This window comes from Etheostoma cragini, chromosome 6 (genome assembly GCF_013103735.1).
Source record: "Etheostoma cragini isolate CJK2018 chromosome 6, CSU_Ecrag_1.0, whole genome shotgun sequence".
Taxonomy (NCBI): domain Eukaryota; kingdom Metazoa; phylum Chordata; class Actinopteri; order Perciformes; family Percidae; genus Etheostoma; species Etheostoma cragini.
Window position 1 is genome coordinate 16,928,716 of NC_048412.1, and position 16,783 is coordinate 16,945,498.

Below are 16,783 nucleotides of genomic sequence, written 5' to 3' on the forward strand. Positions count from 1 at the left end.
GTCATGTTACATGATCACCAAGTGCTTAAAGAAATACCTCTCGGCCTTTTGAGATTTTTAATGGCTGTAATACTTGAGCATGAATTCAACCAAACTTTTGGAGCGCATTGTACATTGAAATTGTTATCACATTTTACATACCCTAACATTTTATCAAAACATTTTATTAAATGCATAGTATATCCTCCACATTTTTTTTTCTTTCTATAAAAATACACCATTACCCATAAACCCATACGATGACGTCTTAAACCACCGACATCAAGATGGGGCTTGAAAGTACTATGGTCTGGTAAGGAATTATAAATATGGTTAAAGTTAAAACTGAACCGGCTAATTTTTTTTGACAAAACGAGTTATTATTTGTAAAAGGAATATGCTTCTTTTGACGTCGTTTGCCTGAAACGTTTGAGCAGGTTTACATGTTTTTTTTAGGGGTTGGTGAAGCCTGAGTCACTCCATAACCTAACGTTAGCTAACGTTAGCCAGCAGGAGCTTCTATCCCATCGCTAACAAACGTCTTTTTAGGCACTTTATAGACATTTAACAAGTTAGCTATATGTTTACAAACGCTAGCCAATGTAGTGTTGCTATCTTATGTGTGTAGACGTCAACTGTAAAGTCCAGAGTGCGCCTCACGTTGTATTAAAAATGGCTTTGTTTATCGTGTAGCATTAGCTAGCTAACAAAACTAAAACCTACTGTCATTGTCAAAACATGCAACTCAGTGGAATCTATTGTTGTCTTTGTTTGACCAACTGCGCTAACATGTTATTTAGTTATCACGAATAGGCTGTCTCTTAATTTTTGAATGCATTCAGAGGGAGAACATAACATTAAACAACCTTCTGTTTCGTTAAACAATGTACTGTTTTTCATATAACGTTCGCAGTAACGACATGCAGGCATTTTAGCAACATGCATCATTCACAATGTATATGTTCAGTTTACTACTTTTACTGGGGCCTCAACAATAATTTCCATTAATGTGTTATAAATTGATAGTTTTTTTTTTATTTATAAATTTGTCTATTAAATGTCAGAAAATAGTGATAAATGCGTGTCACATTTTCCCAAAGCAACGTGTTCATATTGCTTGTTTTGTCCAACCAACAGTCCAAGACTCTAAATTAAAGACATAAACCAGCAAATCTTCACTTTTAGGAGGCTGAATGTTTAAAGTGCTTGCATTTCAGTTTGATCAATTCCTTTTATAAAAACTGTATTCTCTGTTGATTGATTCATGAGCTTATTGTTTCAGTTTCTTCCACCTTTACATATTATACTAAAGACTGTATATACATAGGTTAAACAGTGATTTTATTAGAGTTGCACATATATATTGTCATACTATCAACATACCAACATTTGTCCAATCAATGTAATTTACATTTTATACATTCTTAACCCTGCTGTTTTTCTTAGTGTGGACAATAGTGAGTACATGCGCAATGGAGACTTTTTGCCCACCAGGCTTCAGGCTCAGCAGGACGCAGTCAATATAGTTTGTCACTCCAAGACCCGCACTAACCCTGAAAACAACGTGGGCCTCATCACCATGGCGAAGTAAGAGGCAGTGTGTTTGAATGAGTGTACAGACACTCAAAATATGTTCATATAATAACACAAGTGCTGTGTCCCTGCGCAGCAACTGTGAGGTGCTGACCACACTGACACCAGACACAGGAAGGATACTGTCCAAGCTGCATGCTGTGCAGCCTCGTGGAAACATCAGCTTCTGCACCGGCATCAGGGTGGCACATGTGAGTTTGTGACTCTCATTACAAAGTGAGTCTTCTCCTGCTTTACTTTAGGAAATCAGCTGAAGACCTGGAAAATAGCGTGAAGTAAATTTTAGGAACGTTAGGACATACGGAGAGGTCAGTTATACAACGGGCTCGCCTACATGTAATAAAGCCATTGTTAATCACAGCTGTGCTTTTTCCGAAATGTCTGTTGTGAAAAGATCAGTTGTTTTATTCTATTATGTCATATGAATGTCATAAGCTTTTTTTTAAATTTTCATTCATGTTTCTCTTTGTAGTTGGCGCTGAAGCACAGGCAGGGCAAAAACCACAAAATGCGCATCATAGCATTTGTTGGCAGCCCAGTGGAGGACAATGAAAAAGAAGTGAGCTTATTTCTGACATAATTCAATGTGTTTTGCTGATATTGGTGGTAATGTATTACCCACCAAATACTACATTTGGGACATTTTATATTAATAACCAGGAAAGAGACTTTTAACAATAACGGATCTCTTTGGATGGGATGATAAACATCCTCTTTGAAAAGTGTCCTGGTCACCACATTCTTACTCTGTATACGCCAAGTAATATTAACACATCATTATTCACACTTTGGTTATCTAAAGAATTCACTGACTAAGCCATAAATGTAGAGTAACACAAGTCTCCCTGGGTTATTTAAAGAGTTAAAGTCAACTGCAAACATCAGTATCTTTGAAGAAGTTAAACACCACTTACCACTCGTATTTTCTTTCTGCATGTTGTGCCATTACATTATCAGTGTAAATATGCACACAGCAAAGAGGGAGGAGGAGGAGAAGACATACTTTTAATAATCCCCACAGGGACATTACATTACAGGCGTCCCTCACAAAGGAGAATTCTAGATGTGGTTATCTAGCTAAGTTTCTGTAGTAATGCTTTCAGGCCCCTGATAACGCGGGATTGCATGTATGTGTTTGTGTGACGGAAGTTTTTTTGTTTATCCATAGATGGTCAAAATGGCAAAGCGTCTAAAGAAGGAAAAGGTCAATGTGGATGTGATAAACTTTGGAGAGGAGGTATTTTTTCATCACTCAGCATCTTAAAAAATTGAATGTGCTATTGTGTGTATTTTTGCCCTCTCTAAGCTGTTATCTGGTCCACATGCTTACCCTCGTTCTTTCTCACCCACGCAGGAGATGAACACAGAGAAGCTGACAGCCTTCATCAACACACTGAATGGCAAAGAGGGAGCAGGCTCCCACCTGGTCACAGTTCCTCCAGGCCCCAGTCTGGCTGATGCCCTGCTGTCCTCACCTGTCCTGGCTGGAGAGGGAGGTGCAGTGTTGGGCCTGGGTGCTGGTGACTTTGAGTTTGGAGTGGATCCCAGCGCAGACCCAGAGCTGGCCTTGGTAAGAGAGCAGGGGAAATACACTACAACAAGTCACTGTAGTGTGTGTCATTTGTATAGTTCATTCACCACAACTTTTCTTGTCTTTTTCCACTAAATCCTAAACTACTAAACTACTTTCAACTACCACCTTTTTTTTTTAATCCTCTCTTCATTGTATATTTGTGTGGTGTCATGCTATATGTGGATTTATGAGATTGTTTTCTTCCTTTCTTCTCTTCTCTCTAGGCTCTAAGGGTGTCTATGGAGGAGCAGAGACAGCGACAGGAGGATGAAGCGCGCAGAGCCAGTGTCGCATCAGCTACTGAAGCCGGCATTTCCTCTGCAGCTGCAGATGGTCAGAAAAATGTCCAACAACTTGATTTGCTATTATCGATGCCAACTTCCTTCAGTAGAGGGTTTATAGCTCTCAGCGTGAGTTTGTTCTCACAGTGTGTTTTTTCTTTCTTTCTGTTGCAGAATCTGAGGATGCCTTGTTGAAGATGTCTGTTCCCCATACGGACTCATCCACACCTGCTCTACCAGACTTCAGTCGCATGACAGAGGATGAACAGATTGTCTATGCTCTGCAGATGTCCATGCAGGGAGAAGGAGCAGGTTAAACAAACTTTAATTTAATTTTCTGAATTTCCCTGGCCAGGAGAATTGATAACCTCTAATACAATCTGAGATTCAGTATGCATCACATCAACATTATCAAATTAAGTTTAAGGCATGTTAGAGGAAGCAGAAGAACCAGTTTGTGTGGTTGGTGGGTGTTCTGTATGTGTTTTACTTATTTCGTGTTATTTGTAATCTTGAATGTAAAGTCAGCCACGGACAAACTCCAGAATATAAAATGTGTTTGCCTTTTATCACTGTAGGTATAAAGATAGATAGAAGTTTATATATCTAACTGCCGATTTGGATAAGGGTTACCTGGAAATGTTGACATTAGGGCTATTGTTTTGTTTGTATTGGCACTCTAATACAATTACTTATCCCAGTATTTTATCTGCACTAAATTTAACATGAGAGTACAAGCATGGTATTGCTCTTGTTACTTAAGATAGCAAACCTTATTATTTATTACTTTTTGCACTTGTGGATATTAAATTCACTTCAAAATGTCCAAATGTGTTTTTAGCACAGAAGCACATCAGATAGAGTAGGTTAAAACTGACCACTATTGTCCATAGACCCCATTTTCCCCTACTCAACCATTTCTGTCCCATTTTTCTTTCAGAGTTTGGTACTGAAGACATGGACACAGGAACTGACATGGACTCTAGCAAGGCCAAAGTAAGCACAAACCTTTATTAGTTCTCATTTGTCTTTTTCATCAGATTGAAGTGCTAGGTAACAGTGTCATTTTCTGTGTGCAGGACGACGAGGACTATGATGTTATGCAGGATCCGGAGTTCCTTCAGAGCGTCCTGGAAAACCTTCCTGGAGTGGACCCCAATAACGAGGCCATCCGTAACGCTATGGGGTCTCTAGCTTCCCAGAAGGGCTCTAAACCCGACGCCAACAAGGATGAGGAGAAAAAGAAATGAACGCCCAAAGAGAGAAACTTAATATATGATAAATAAAAAAAGACCTGAGAATTGCACCGCATGTGTTATCAAAAGTAATGTTATTACTCTCCTCCATACAGGAACCATTTTATTCATTTTTTGTTTATGTAGCTGTGTAAACTAAACAACTTTTGCCTTGTTTTCCAACTTTATGTTAGGGCCTATTCTGATATATATATATATATATATATTTTTTTTTTGTGTGTCACACAGATGTGCTTTTAAAAAATCTTTTGTAAAACAACTTCCCACTATCCTGGGCAGATTTCCTCAATAAATTTACAGAATACAAGGTGCTACTTCATCTGAGGCTTGAAATGTGTTTACAATTCTGTTAGCTCCAGCATTTAATTTACATATACTGTACTTACCAAAATATCAATGGATGTTGCTTGCATTGAAATGTAGAATCATGACTGGTATTACACAGCTACAGTAGCATCCAGTTAAACATGTATGTCGCAAGTTGCAAGATGAGGATATGATTATGATTGGTGTTCTTTAACAAAACAGAATTACAAGATTGAGTGGATTAAGCCTATAGAAGAGACAAACTTGACAAAGTGACAACACTAGTTTCATACATACTTCTCTCATTCATTATGAGAATTTAAAATGGCATCATATGTTCCTTCATGTAAAAAACAAAAAGCTCAAACAGTAGGACAAATATGAAAGATGTGTTTTTATGAATCTACCTTCCTTGCAGAATACTTAAATTAAGAATAACTCATCTGCATTTGTGTTAATGTGAAACCAAAATGTCATATTTTATGAAAACCATTAGTTAGCAAGTACTCACAATGACAAAACAACTAGTCACAGATTATAAAGATCATTGTAGAAAGAATCAATCAATTTTATTTGTCATATTCAAAAAAACTGCAGTGACTCCATCAGCTCCTTCAACTTGTGCAAGATTGATCACAGGCAGAATGGGACCGTCAGATCTGCACAGAAAACGCGATAGCATATCCTACAAGTCTCGGCGAAAGGAAGAGCTCTCGAGATGTCCTCTTGTCTCGGTGCCCCCTCTGATGTGGACCATTACCGTGATGGACGCAGAGCTGGTCTTGTTTGTATAAGTCGTAGTTCGTATTAGAAAAGTATTTTCTGAGATGCTGTCTGAAAGGGTAACCTTTACAAATACGTTTGTATGATACCTCTATAACTTTGTGAACAACGCGTAAAAAAAAATTGTGGCACTTGGGAAGTCGCGCGATTTGGTGACGAGGAACTTATGCGTCCGAGGGGAAAGTCAGGAACCAACTTCGCTAAACAAGCAGGTAGTTCAAATATTAAATACAAGCGTGAGCTAATTTAAGCATAACACACATTCAGCATTGTGTATTTGGAGTGCATTAGCTGATTATTACACTAATCTAGCTAGCTAATAGTAGTTTCTGACTACGTGGGAAAAGTTTGTTCGGTTGACGTTAGCACGTCCGGCTAACTAGCTGTTGAATGCTAAAGTTTAGCTAGCTGTTAGCAGAAGGACCCACTTGTTGCAACGTGACAATTATGTTGGCCATGTTGGAGCTCTTTATATGCTGTCTATGTTATGTCTGCTTATTTATGATCAGTAACGTTAAAGTCTGGAGGAGAATAATGTAACTATGTTAACGTAAACGAAACACCCTGTTGTGAGACCAGCTGTCACTTTTTATTTCAATCAGACATACAAGTACCTTTCGTAGCTGTATCAACCTGTCGTGGTTACATTAATATATATATATATATATATATATATATATATATATATATATATATATATACACACACACACACACACACACACACACACACACACACACACACACACACACACATACGGTATTTGAATTGTGACTCGCCTGTTGCCCCAATAGGTTTCGATCCTCGTGCTGGCAATGGGGGACATGAAGACCCCAGACTTTGATGATTTGTTGGCAGCTTTTGACATTCCTGACATTGATGCTAAAGAGGCCATTCAATCAAGTCCAGAGGAGGAACGGGATGAGGTGGGGACCAGTGCAGACGAGAGAGAGAGTGAGTCTCCTTCATGCTTTCCCTGCCCTCCTGCCTCACATGATGACCCTCCTGTGGTCAGTGTTATTGTGAAGAACACAGTGCGGTCTGAGTCTTTTGAAGAGGACGAGAAGTCTGTAATGGATAAAACAGACAATCCCTCAATTAGTGGCTTAAATGTTCAGGTCAGGGTGGGTGACTTCACCACACAGCTTGGTCTCAAAATGCCTGCTGGTGCCCCTGTGGAGCTCCAGATTTCTAATGGCTTTAAGGGATCTGTCCCCAGGGATCAGGGACAGTCCAACACAGAGCCATGGCACCCTTTATCCCCATTGAGGTCCACACTGAAGGCTAATGAGGGTGAAAGTGATAATGGAGCGGAGGTGGGATCAGTCCAGCACACAACTAATGTCATGAACAGATTGAAGCCCCCCCTTTTCCTCCAATCTTCGACTAGTGCTGGTCACAACCAGTGCTCCTCAACTCCTCCCTCCCTACATTTAGTCAGCCCTCACCTTTCTCACCCCCCCCAGAAGAAGGAAACTTGTCTCCTCAGGGATCCATCACCCTCCCCTTTACCAAACAATGGGAGTATTCAGGCTGGAATTAAGCATGTTATGCAGTCAGATGAAGATGACTCGGAGCCAGATTTAGGAAGTCCTCTGGTGATCCAGGAGAGCCCAGAACCTATAATGTCCTCCCCTCCCAAATTTAAACACAGAGCAAAACTACGCTCTGAACTACTTGGGTCTCCTGAAACCACTTCCTGTCTTGTTACTCATCCTCCTCGTCTGCCTTCTCTGGCACCTGCTAAACCTAAACCCAGATGTGAGGGGGAGAGGCGACCTACCTCCCCCAGTTCTCCCTCCACAGCTCCTCATACACAGACCCCCCAGAGCTGCCTCCCCTCTCTCAGTAGGGGCTCTGCATCAGTCCAAGAGGAGAAATATCCAGAGCATGTGATAGATGAAAGGGACTCGCCTGAGAGCCCACCGCCCAGTGAGACAGGTCTTATAGTCCCCAAGAGAAGCAGCAGCCCTAATTCTGCCCAAACGGCAGCAAACATCAAGGACGTCTGTCCCCAAGTGGAGCTCATGGAAAGTGAACCCAGAGAAGAGGAAAGGCCAGGTGGCACTGAGGAGCTGAGTGTTAAGGAGTCTGGAGATGGAGAGAATTTCAATGAGGAGAATGGTGGGGCTGCCGCAAAGGATCCTGGGTCCGCTAGTGCTGCAGAGACGGTGTCATCTCCATTGCGTCCTCTTAAAGTTAAAATCAAGATGCCTAAAGGCAGCATCACAAGGACTGTGACTGGTGTTGCGGCTAAAAGAAGCGGAAAAGCTACTACCAAGGGTGGAAATAGTTCAAAACCTTCACCCGAACTTCATAACACAAGATCCAGGAGGGAGTTATCACAGCAATCTCAGTTGCCTGCAATGGCAATGCTCCAAGTGGCCTGTGCTGCCACGCTGGAAGGTGCTAGTATGCTCAAAGACAAAACCGTAGTGGACACCAAGCCTAAAGTTTCCCCAACAGCTGTAAGCATCACCAAAACAGCAGCCCTGCCCTCCATCTCTGTGTCCACTCCCAGAGTCAGCCCGGGTGGGATCAACCCTCGCAGCCTGGGTCAGAAAACTGTGAACAGTGGGATGACGCCTTCTGCCCCTTCACCTCTGCTCACGCCTCAAAGTAGCAGCAGACCGGCCTCTATAGTTAACAGCACTGGGGCAATCATATCCAAGACTCAGACCAATCTGGTAGAAGCTTTCAACAAGATCCTCAACAACAAGAACCTGCTGCCCTGTTATAAACCAGACCTGAGCTCACCTCTTCCTGCAGAGTGGGGCCTTCCTCTACCTGCACAGGTAAGATGTCATTGTGTACAGGGCTGAAGCAATCCGTAGATTATATACACGCTATGAAATATGGTTAACAGAATGTTGTGGGGTTTTGGACTGTTGGTTGAAAAAAACACTGAATATGGATGTGGCACCTTGGGCTCTGGCAAATTGTGACTAACATTTTTTTTTACATTTTATGGACAGAACAACAAATCAATTAATATAGAAAATAATCTGCAGTTTATTGGTGATGAAAATTAATGTAGTCCAAATTAGAGATGTTCCGATTCAAGTATTGGCATCTCCGCCGATACTGCTTAAAACGCTGGTATCGTGTTGAGTAGTACTGGAGTTTATGCACCGATCCGATACCACGTAATAAAGCCCTAAAGAAAATCTATGTTAAAGTAGTTTATGCTCTTTTTCTATTATAACTGACTGTCAAACTGGATAGAAGAAAAAAGTTCTGTAGCGTTCCTCGTTTGTGTTTGTTCATGTTTCACAAAGAGTTTAACCTGAGACAGACCGACAACAAAGATAGAAATCATATCACATCCATACAGGGATAGTAGTAGACAGCTCTCAAAACATAATAAAATATATGAGACACTGGTATCGGATCAGTACTTCATTTCAGGTATTGGAATCGGTATCACGAAGCTAAAAATGGTATTGGACCATCTCTAGTCCAAATAGTGTAAACTGCAACTAGAGACCTCTGTCACAAACCCATCCATCTGTTTTGCAGGATTTAAAGTTAAATCTGATAATGAAAAGCAGCAACACCTTTTCAAAGATTGAAGATAACTTGGTTTTCATTAAATGTAAGAAGAAATATACAGGAAGAGGTTGTGTGCAGTATAAGTAATCTGATATTGCATCACGAACAGTGTCATCGTAAAACATTTTCACTGTAACAAATAGGCTCATGTTCCTGGCAGGCTAACTTCCTTCTGTTAAAGAACTAGGCTGAATTGGTGCTATTAATCATAATTTCATGACAAGCTCACAAACATTGCTTTGGCATTTCTTTTATATCGATGTCAATATCTAAGAAGATGAATGTCTGGCGCCCTGCAGGGTTACCGCTGTTTGGAGTGCGGCGATGCCTTTGCCCTCGAGCAGAGCTTGGCGCGGCACTACAACCGGCGCTCGCTGAGGATTGAGGTGACCTGTAATCACTGCGCCAAGCGGTTAGCCTTCTACAACAAGTGCAGCCTGCTTTTACACGCCAGAGAGCACAAGGAGAGAGGCCTGATCATGCAGTGTTCCCACCTCGTCATGAAACCTGTACCTGTGGAGCAGATGATTGGCCAGCAGGAACCCACGGCAACTGGTCGGTTAAGAGCGTTTCTGTCTCAGCGCCATTGTTTAATTGTTTTGGAAGTGATTCCGTTGTGTTTCTCTTTGTGCATTCGTCATTTGTGTGCTCTCTCCATCTCTCTTGTCATCCTCTTCAGGGCTGTCATCATCCTTTTTAGCTCAGGCCACCCCAAACCCAACACCCCAGCCAAATCAAGCAGTATCCAAGAAGAAGGCAGAGACAGTGCAGTACCTGAGTAATAAATGTCCTGAGTGTCAGGTTCAGTTTAGCAGCAAAGAAGAGGTGGCCGAGCATTTCCAAGAGATCAAACCTGCACAAACCGCTGTGAGTCTCTTGAATGTGAGGGGGGGAGGGGGGGAAGAGAACAACTAAACATTTCATTTGTTTTCCAATGATATGAAAATTAACTTTTCTGGCCATTCCTTCTTTTCTCCAGTCATGCACAGAGTGTTCCCCACCCATGCTCCTGCCCAACAGCTGCAGTGCAGCAGCTCATCAACGCATCCACCAGGGCGGCCCGCCACACGTCTGCCCAGAGTGCGGGGGCACGGCCAAGCAGCCGCTATTTCAAGCACACCTAGACCAGACCTGTTTACACTTTGCACGACGCATTGGATACAGGTGTGCTATCGTTGCTCTACCTACATCGCATGAATTCTATTTATAGGCCCGCGTTTTAAATATGTCTCTCCACAGATGTTCCAGTTGCCTGGTGGTTTTTGGAGGACTTAACTCAGTGAAGTCTCACATCCAGCAGGCTCATTGTGATATGTTCCACAAGTGCCCTACCTGCCCCATGGCTTTCAAATCTACTCCGAGCATACAGAACCACATCAGCGCCCAACATCCTACGCTCACTGAAGGACAGACCATGTAAGTGTGTGTGTGTGTGTGTGTGTGTGTGTGTGTGTGTGTGTGTGTGTGTGTGTGTGTGTGTGTGTGTGTGTGTGTGTGTGTGTGTGTGTGTGTGTGTGTGTGTGTGTGTGTGTGTGTGTGTGTGTGTGTGTGTGTGTGTGTGTGTGTGTGTGTGTGTGTGTGTGTGTGTGTGTGTATTATATATATATATATATACACACACACACACACACACATACATACAGGTGTAATTCTTCTCATGAAAAGAAATGTTTTCCTTTCAAATTATTTGACCCAGTTTTGTTTTTTTACTCCTTCTACAGGTCAATCTATAAATGTGTCATGTGTGACACAGTTTTTACAAACAAGACACTGCTGTACATCCACTTTGACACTCATTTAACCAACCAGAAGGTGCATGTGTTTAAATGCTCGGAGTGCACCAAGTTGTTTTCTCAGAGGAATTCCCTTCTAGACCATTTCAAGGTACATGCATGCTTATATAGTGTCTACTATAGTTCACTTGGTGTTCTAAAGTCAGCCTTATAATTAGAGCTGCAAAGATTAATCGATTATCAGTTTGTCAGTTGTTTAAGACAAAAGTAAAAAATTCTTTGATTCCAGCTTCTTAAATGTAGATATTTAGTAGTTCCTTTCGTCCGCTGTGACAGTAAACTGACTATCTGAGTTGTGGACAAAACAAGACATTTGAAGACGTCATCTTAAACTTTTTGGAAACACTGATCCACATTTTTCACCATTTTCTGACATTTTATAGACCAAACAACTAATCGATTAATCGAGAAAGTATTGAAAAGATGAATTGACTATTTAAATAATTGATGGTTGCGGCCCTACTTATGTCTCTTTTGTTCTGTTCTCCAGACCCATAAGACGATAAAACAAGAGTATCCTTCAGCTCCAGCAGCTGCCTCCCGTTCCCAGCCTTCAGTGAAGCTGGAGAGCTCAGATGGAGAGGAGGAAGAGACGATGAAGACCGAGAGGATGAAGACCCCCTCAGTGTGGAAGTGTGCGCCTTGTCACGCACGCTACACAGACCGGGAAGACTACATTACCCATATGGCTGAACAACATAGCAAGGTCTGGGAGTCCTCCATCCCCCCTGCTGTCCAAGATTTACAATTTGTCACAATTAATTACGTTTTTGGATATAGCTATAACTGAAGAGATCTAGCCAAATGTGTTCTGTGTTTGTGTTGTTTAGAAACTCAAGAAGTTTCCTTGTAACAAGTGTGAAAGCTCCTTCACCACCACCTCCAGCATGAGACGTCACAGCAGAGACAAACACAAAGTCATGAGTCGTAGCTTTCGTTGCCAGTAAGTATCCCACATTCTGCATCCTCTCTCCTGATTACGGCACAAATGAGTCCGGTGGCAATTTGTGTTGAAACTATTATCATCAAGTGGATTTCTGTGGTGACCTTACTGATTTTATTTGTTTAAGTTAAAACAGTATATTGACAATGAGTGAAAAGGAAAGATTCAGCCCAGACTCTTCCCAGTTCAGGTTAATTATCGCAAAAAACCAACCTATAGTAGCCTGTAAAGTCTTGTAGGTATTCAGCTTTTAGCCGCATCATATGGTTTCTTCACAGGTCTGCAGCCGAGGATTGATAACCTCTTTTGTTTGTAATGTCTTAGTTTTAGTTAAACTTCAGGTGTAACTATGACTCCTTTTTTTGTCTGTCTGTCTGTTTGTCTGTCTGTTTTCTGTCTGTCTGTGTGTCTGTGTGTAGGTTATGTAGTGAGGGTAAGAAAACATTCAGCAGCAGAGCAATGTTGGAGAGGCATGTTCAGCTAAGACACAGCTTGGACCCACCAAGCCAGGACACACTAATGGTAAGCCACTCATCTTCTTCAAAGAGAAAACACATTTTAACAAGATGTTAGTCTATATCCTTGACGTTCCACTTCTGAATTTGCTCCGTTGCTGTAGGAAATTCCACCGGAAGCATGTATGTCCGTTTCCTTCCGCTTTCTTTGTGTTAAAATGTTAACCCCCGGTGGATTAATGAGGATTATTGTTGACTGCTCCTCGGATCTCTGCAGAAATCTAGCTAGACTATCTGTCCAATCTGAGCTTTCTCTTGCACACCTTTTTTTACTTGTTTTATATTTTTTCTCCCATCCCGGAATGCTATGTGTTGAATAGCCAGACCCTCCTCCGCTCCGCAGCGTGTGGAGGGTCTGGCAGAGCGAGACTACTAAGATGTTATCAGCAGGTGTCTTGCTTTCCTCCGGTCACAGGCGGGCGGAGATGAGGCCGACAGTTCCTCAGAACTGGACGGTAGTTCTGGGGCTTCCCGGAGACGGAGAGGGGCTGTGAAGATGGAGCAAGATGAAGATTCCACAGATGGAGTGAGTCCAGTGAAGAAGTCGCGGTCATCCTCTACTGCTCCTGCCACCTACTCCCTTCCTGAGTCTGGGTTCCGCTGTGCCCCATGCGGCTTCACCACAGAGGACCAGGCAGTGTTCCTGGATCACATCAGCCAGCACCGGCGAGGAGGGACGGAGGGCGGGGGCGGTCAACAGTGTCTACAATGTGGCGCCTGTTTCACATCCAAATCCTCCCTGTCACGCCATCGCTTCATCACCCACAAAGTCAAAGCTGCATCCACCAAGAACCAGCAATCCCCCAGCGTAGCACCTCCCCCTGGTGACAGCAAGAACCATGATGAGAAGAGTTCTCCGGACGGTTCTTCACCAGCATCGCCTTCCTCTCACTCCTCCACAGCTCAGGGAAAGGGAGAGGAGGGCACACTTGCGTGTAGGGTGTGCAGCAAACAATTTGCTAAGGCAACAGATCTGACTACGCACTTCAGAACTCACGGTATGGCTTTTATCAACGCAAGGAATGCCGGAAAAACTCCCTAAGGCTCCAAATGTGTGGGGAAGAGCTGAGGTGATGACAGAATTTTTGCATGTGCCTTTTTTTTTTTTTTACCGTCACCTTGTCATCAAAGTGTGGGTTAGCACACCTATGCACTAATTTAACCAAAGAACAGTGGTGGAACAGAGTTTGCATGTGAATAGATTGTGAAACAATCAAATGTGATTTTCACTGGTGGAGAGATACGATTAACTCAGGATCTAATGCTGCAGTTCTGTGTTCAGTAATGTTCCTAACAAGATTAGAGCTCGTTCCCAGTCACTGAGTAGTTCTATCAACACAATGTACCTGTCGTACATGTGGTCCTACTGTGATTGTGATTGCTGTTTCATTTATTATCTATAGACAGCGATGGAATCTCTATTTTGATTTTGATATTATCCTCCTACTGAAAATGGTCCTTCTTTAACATTTTTTTAAATAATCATTGTAGCGGTTAATAATATTATAACAGAGTTACTTTTTAACTTGTATAGTTTCTTATTACCAGCCATTGATTCCCACCTCTAAATGCAGCCATTGGCTTCTGTACATTTTAGTACAGTGAGACTTGCCTAAAGAGGTAACAATCAAGTTTTCTTTTTGTGTTTTCACGTACAGTGTAAAGTCCCAGTGTATAGTCAGTCCTTTCTGAGCTGCAAAAGCTGGATGTTAACACAAAAAGACTTAAAAGAGATTTAGACACTTTTAAAACTCTGACTACTGAAACTCAAAGTTTGGAATATGTTTTTGCACAGAAGGACAGTGGAATTTGTCCCTCATCATGCGTTATCCCAGTATGGACAGGAGGGATAGTTACAGTCTATGCATTTAGGGGTATGTCGGTAAAATGCTCTGCGTCCCTGCATGTTTGTATGAATGTGGACCAATGACGATTACAATCTAAAAACTAAAACAATGCTTTTGGAAATTTTCAGCAATAATCTGAAGTGTACACAATTTGCAGTCAATGGGGTAAAATGGAAATGAATGTATTAATTTTTTTGTTTTTTAAGCGGAATGTAATGTATTTACATTAGAATACCTGATTTATTCCTTTTCTGTAAGCAAGAGATGGAAGTAAAATAATGTATTTTGGTAAATGGGATGTGTTTGCATTAACCTTGTGTTAGGAAATTACTGTAAACAAAAGATCAGTTTGTGATTGTCTATTCTTATGCTTTCTCTAAAATAAAAACACCCTGTATTGTTAGATCATTGTTCTGTAAAATTTGAATACAATTGTTGATACGAAAAGGTTTGGGAAAGGAAGATTCAGTAGATATACCTTAAAGATTTAGAGTGATATGTTTTTAGGTAGTGTTAATATTTTGTACTACTCATGCCATGTCTGGCTGAAAAATCTCCAACCACACGATCCATAGACTTATCTTATTACCCATGAATCTGCATCACTGAGTTTTTTTTTTTTAAAGAACTATACTTTTTAATGTGTAATGTGCTGTAATTATTAGTGACCTGGGTGTGTTTGTGTTTACTTTCTCAGGAGATTATCCAATGCTTTTATACTATAAAAATTAACACACATTGTTCAATTTAACATTTTTCTGTTTTTCCATTTACAGGGCAATTTCTAACCAAATGTTTATATATATAAAAAGGATTAATAAAAACTGGCACATTGATTTGTTTAATTTTGTCTATAAATACCATTTCAACAGTAGTTTGGTGTATGTATTAATATTCTTTATTGAGTTTAATCCTATAAAGAAATGCCACATAGAGGACATCAGTGTCAAAACTCTTCAATCTATTAAAATATACTTTCTTACGAATATATAGAAACAGAAAATGTTAAAGCAATAATAAAGATACTGTACACAGATTAACTGGTCATATGATTATCTTGTGTACTGTACTTCCTTATGTTAAAACAACCACACTCCTATGTTTACGCACAAATGATCTTAGACAATATATGATAACAATGTATTCAACATAAAATAATAAACTTGAAGAGTTACATATCACAAGTGCTACAGCTCCTGCTAGTTTTGCAGCTGGATGTGGTGGCTCTCTGTTCTCACAGCAACAGGAAGGCCATGAGGAGAAACAGAAGGGGCTTCATGAAGGCTGAGATCCCCTCGACACTCAGCGACGGAGCTCCTGAACGAGAATGACATGAAGACTGAATGCAAGTATTTCCTCACTAAGAGTCTTATAGCCCTATGAAAACCTTTTTTCGTCATACGAGCGATGGGGTCCAACATAAAAAAAACTATTTTCCGCCAATATGTGAATTTAATAGCAGTGTCTGTTCTTACCTGACTTGGCAGAGCTTTCTGTTTGTTCTAGTGAACCGGTCACTGTCCTTTCAAGAGCAACCAGCTGCTCATCTTTCAAGGCAGCCTGTTGTTCACTTGTTACCATGGCAGCGTTGTCAGGTCCAAGAGCCTCCAGCTGAGCAACAGAGAGTGCCTGGAGGGAACACAGGAACACAATCCCTTAAGTAATACATTGTGTTACTCAAGTAAAGGTCCCACATTCAAAATGTTACTGACAAAAGTTCATCAAACTAACATAAGTAAAAGTACTTCTTATGTCAGATGCCCCCTTTCATGGCGTTTTGCACACTATAATGTATATGTGCTATCACTGATGCATTAACATTGTATGTCAGGACCATTTTTGTTGTACTTGTCCGAGGTGGAGCAAATTTGTACTATTAACCAGAAAACACTTTAACCAGCTATTTCTGTGAGAATATTTCAACCTGCATTTGATTTAATTCCACTTATTTAAAACATGTTCTTCAAATAAGTGCTTGTGTCTTGAAACAACAAAGAATAAGGCAGGCTGCGTCACTAGATTCATGAAAAAGTTAATTTGAAAAAATTCACAAAACAAGGTGTTTTGCTTTGAAAACAGGTTGAAATATTTATACTGCACTTGTCTGTGCAGTACTGTCTAAAAAAAGTGAAAAAAGTCACAGTATAGCATGTCAAAAAAGGTCATAGTATAGCATGTCAAAAAAAGTTATTGCTTAGCATGTCATAAAAAGTCATAGTATAGCATGTCAAAAAAGTCATAGTATAGCATGTAAAAAAAAGTCATAGTATAGCATGTCAAAAAAGTCATAGTATAGCATGTCAAAAAAAAGTCATAGCATAGCATGTTGAAAAAAGTGGTAAAAAGTCATAGCATTTGATGA

General features: G+C 40.9%; 3 protein-coding genes across 4 annotated transcripts in view; 2 read left to right on the forward strand and 1 right to left on the reverse strand.

Annotated features, from left to right (window-relative positions):
* Positions 1–188: 188 nt before the first annotated feature.
* Positions 189–5,001, forward strand: LOC117946837 (26S proteasome non-ATPase regulatory subunit 4-like). Its single transcript, XM_034875243.1, has 10 exons — positions 189–292; positions 1,426–1,566; positions 1,649–1,763; positions 2,045–2,131; positions 2,741–2,809; positions 2,927–3,142; positions 3,370–3,478; positions 3,601–3,738; positions 4,367–4,422; positions 4,506–5,001. The coding sequence occupies exons 1-10, from the start codon at positions 267–269 to the stop codon at positions 4,674–4,676; spliced, it is 1,128 nt and encodes a 375-aa protein (XP_034731134.1). The 5' UTR covers positions 189–266; the 3' UTR covers positions 4,677–5,001.
* Positions 5,002–5,716: 715 nt separating this feature from the next.
* Positions 5,717–15,172, forward strand: znf687a (zinc finger protein 687a). Of its 2 annotated transcripts, none has more exons than XM_034875233.1 (11): positions 5,717–5,983; positions 6,566–8,566; positions 9,623–9,878; positions 10,003–10,190; positions 10,303–10,487; positions 10,563–10,739; positions 11,045–11,207; positions 11,607–11,822; positions 11,947–12,059; positions 12,479–12,581; positions 12,990–15,172. In XM_034875233.1, exons 2-11 carry the CDS (start codon positions 6,587–6,589, stop codon positions 13,614–13,616), a joined length of 4,008 nt encoding a protein of 1,335 aa, XP_034731124.1. In that variant the 5' UTR covers positions 5,717–5,983; positions 6,566–6,586; the 3' UTR covers positions 13,617–15,172. The 2 variants fall into 2 exon arrangements, with proteins under 2 accessions (XP_034731124.1, XP_034731125.1); XM_034875234.1 differs by having other exon boundaries at positions 5,718–5,983; positions 12,488–12,581; positions 12,984–15,172.
* Positions 15,173–15,258: 86 nt separating this feature from the next.
* Positions 15,259–16,783, reverse strand: part of otoa (otoancorin) — an 18,738-nt gene continuing 17,213 nt past the window's right edge. The window contains exons 29-30 of the mRNA XM_034875235.1: positions 15,897–16,050; positions 15,259–15,738 (exon numbers count right to left, since the gene is read on the reverse strand). Of these exons, the coding sequence (XP_034731126.1) occupies positions 15,656–15,738; positions 15,897–16,050 (237 nt within the window). The 3' untranslated portion in view covers positions 15,259–15,655. The remainder of the gene's footprint in view (positions 15,739–15,896; positions 16,051–16,783) is intronic.

Bases quoted from the DNA above. Each gene is read 5' to 3' on its own strand.
- LOC117946837 (XM_034875243.1), top strand. From the start codon at position 267: ATGGGGCTTGAAAGTACTATGGTCTG. The intron at 2,132-2,740 runs GTGAGCTTATTT...GTTTATCCATAG, and splicing joins TGGAGGACAATGAAAAAGAA to ATGGTCAAAATGGCAAAGCG. The intron at 4,423-4,505 runs GTAAGCACAAAC...TTCTGTGTGCAG, and splicing joins TGGACTCTAGCAAGGCCAAA to GACGACGAGGACTATGATGT.
- znf687a (XM_034875233.1), top strand. From the start codon at position 6,587: ATGGGGGACATGAAGACCCCAGACTTTGATGATTTGTTGGCAGCTTTT. The intron at 10,740-11,044 runs GTAAGTGTGTGT...CTCCTTCTACAG, and splicing joins CTCACTGAAGGACAGACCAT to GTCAATCTATAAATGTGTCA. The intron at 12,582-12,989 runs GTAAGCCACTCA...CTCCGGTCACAG, and splicing joins CAAGCCAGGACACACTAATG to GCGGGCGGAGATGAGGCCGA.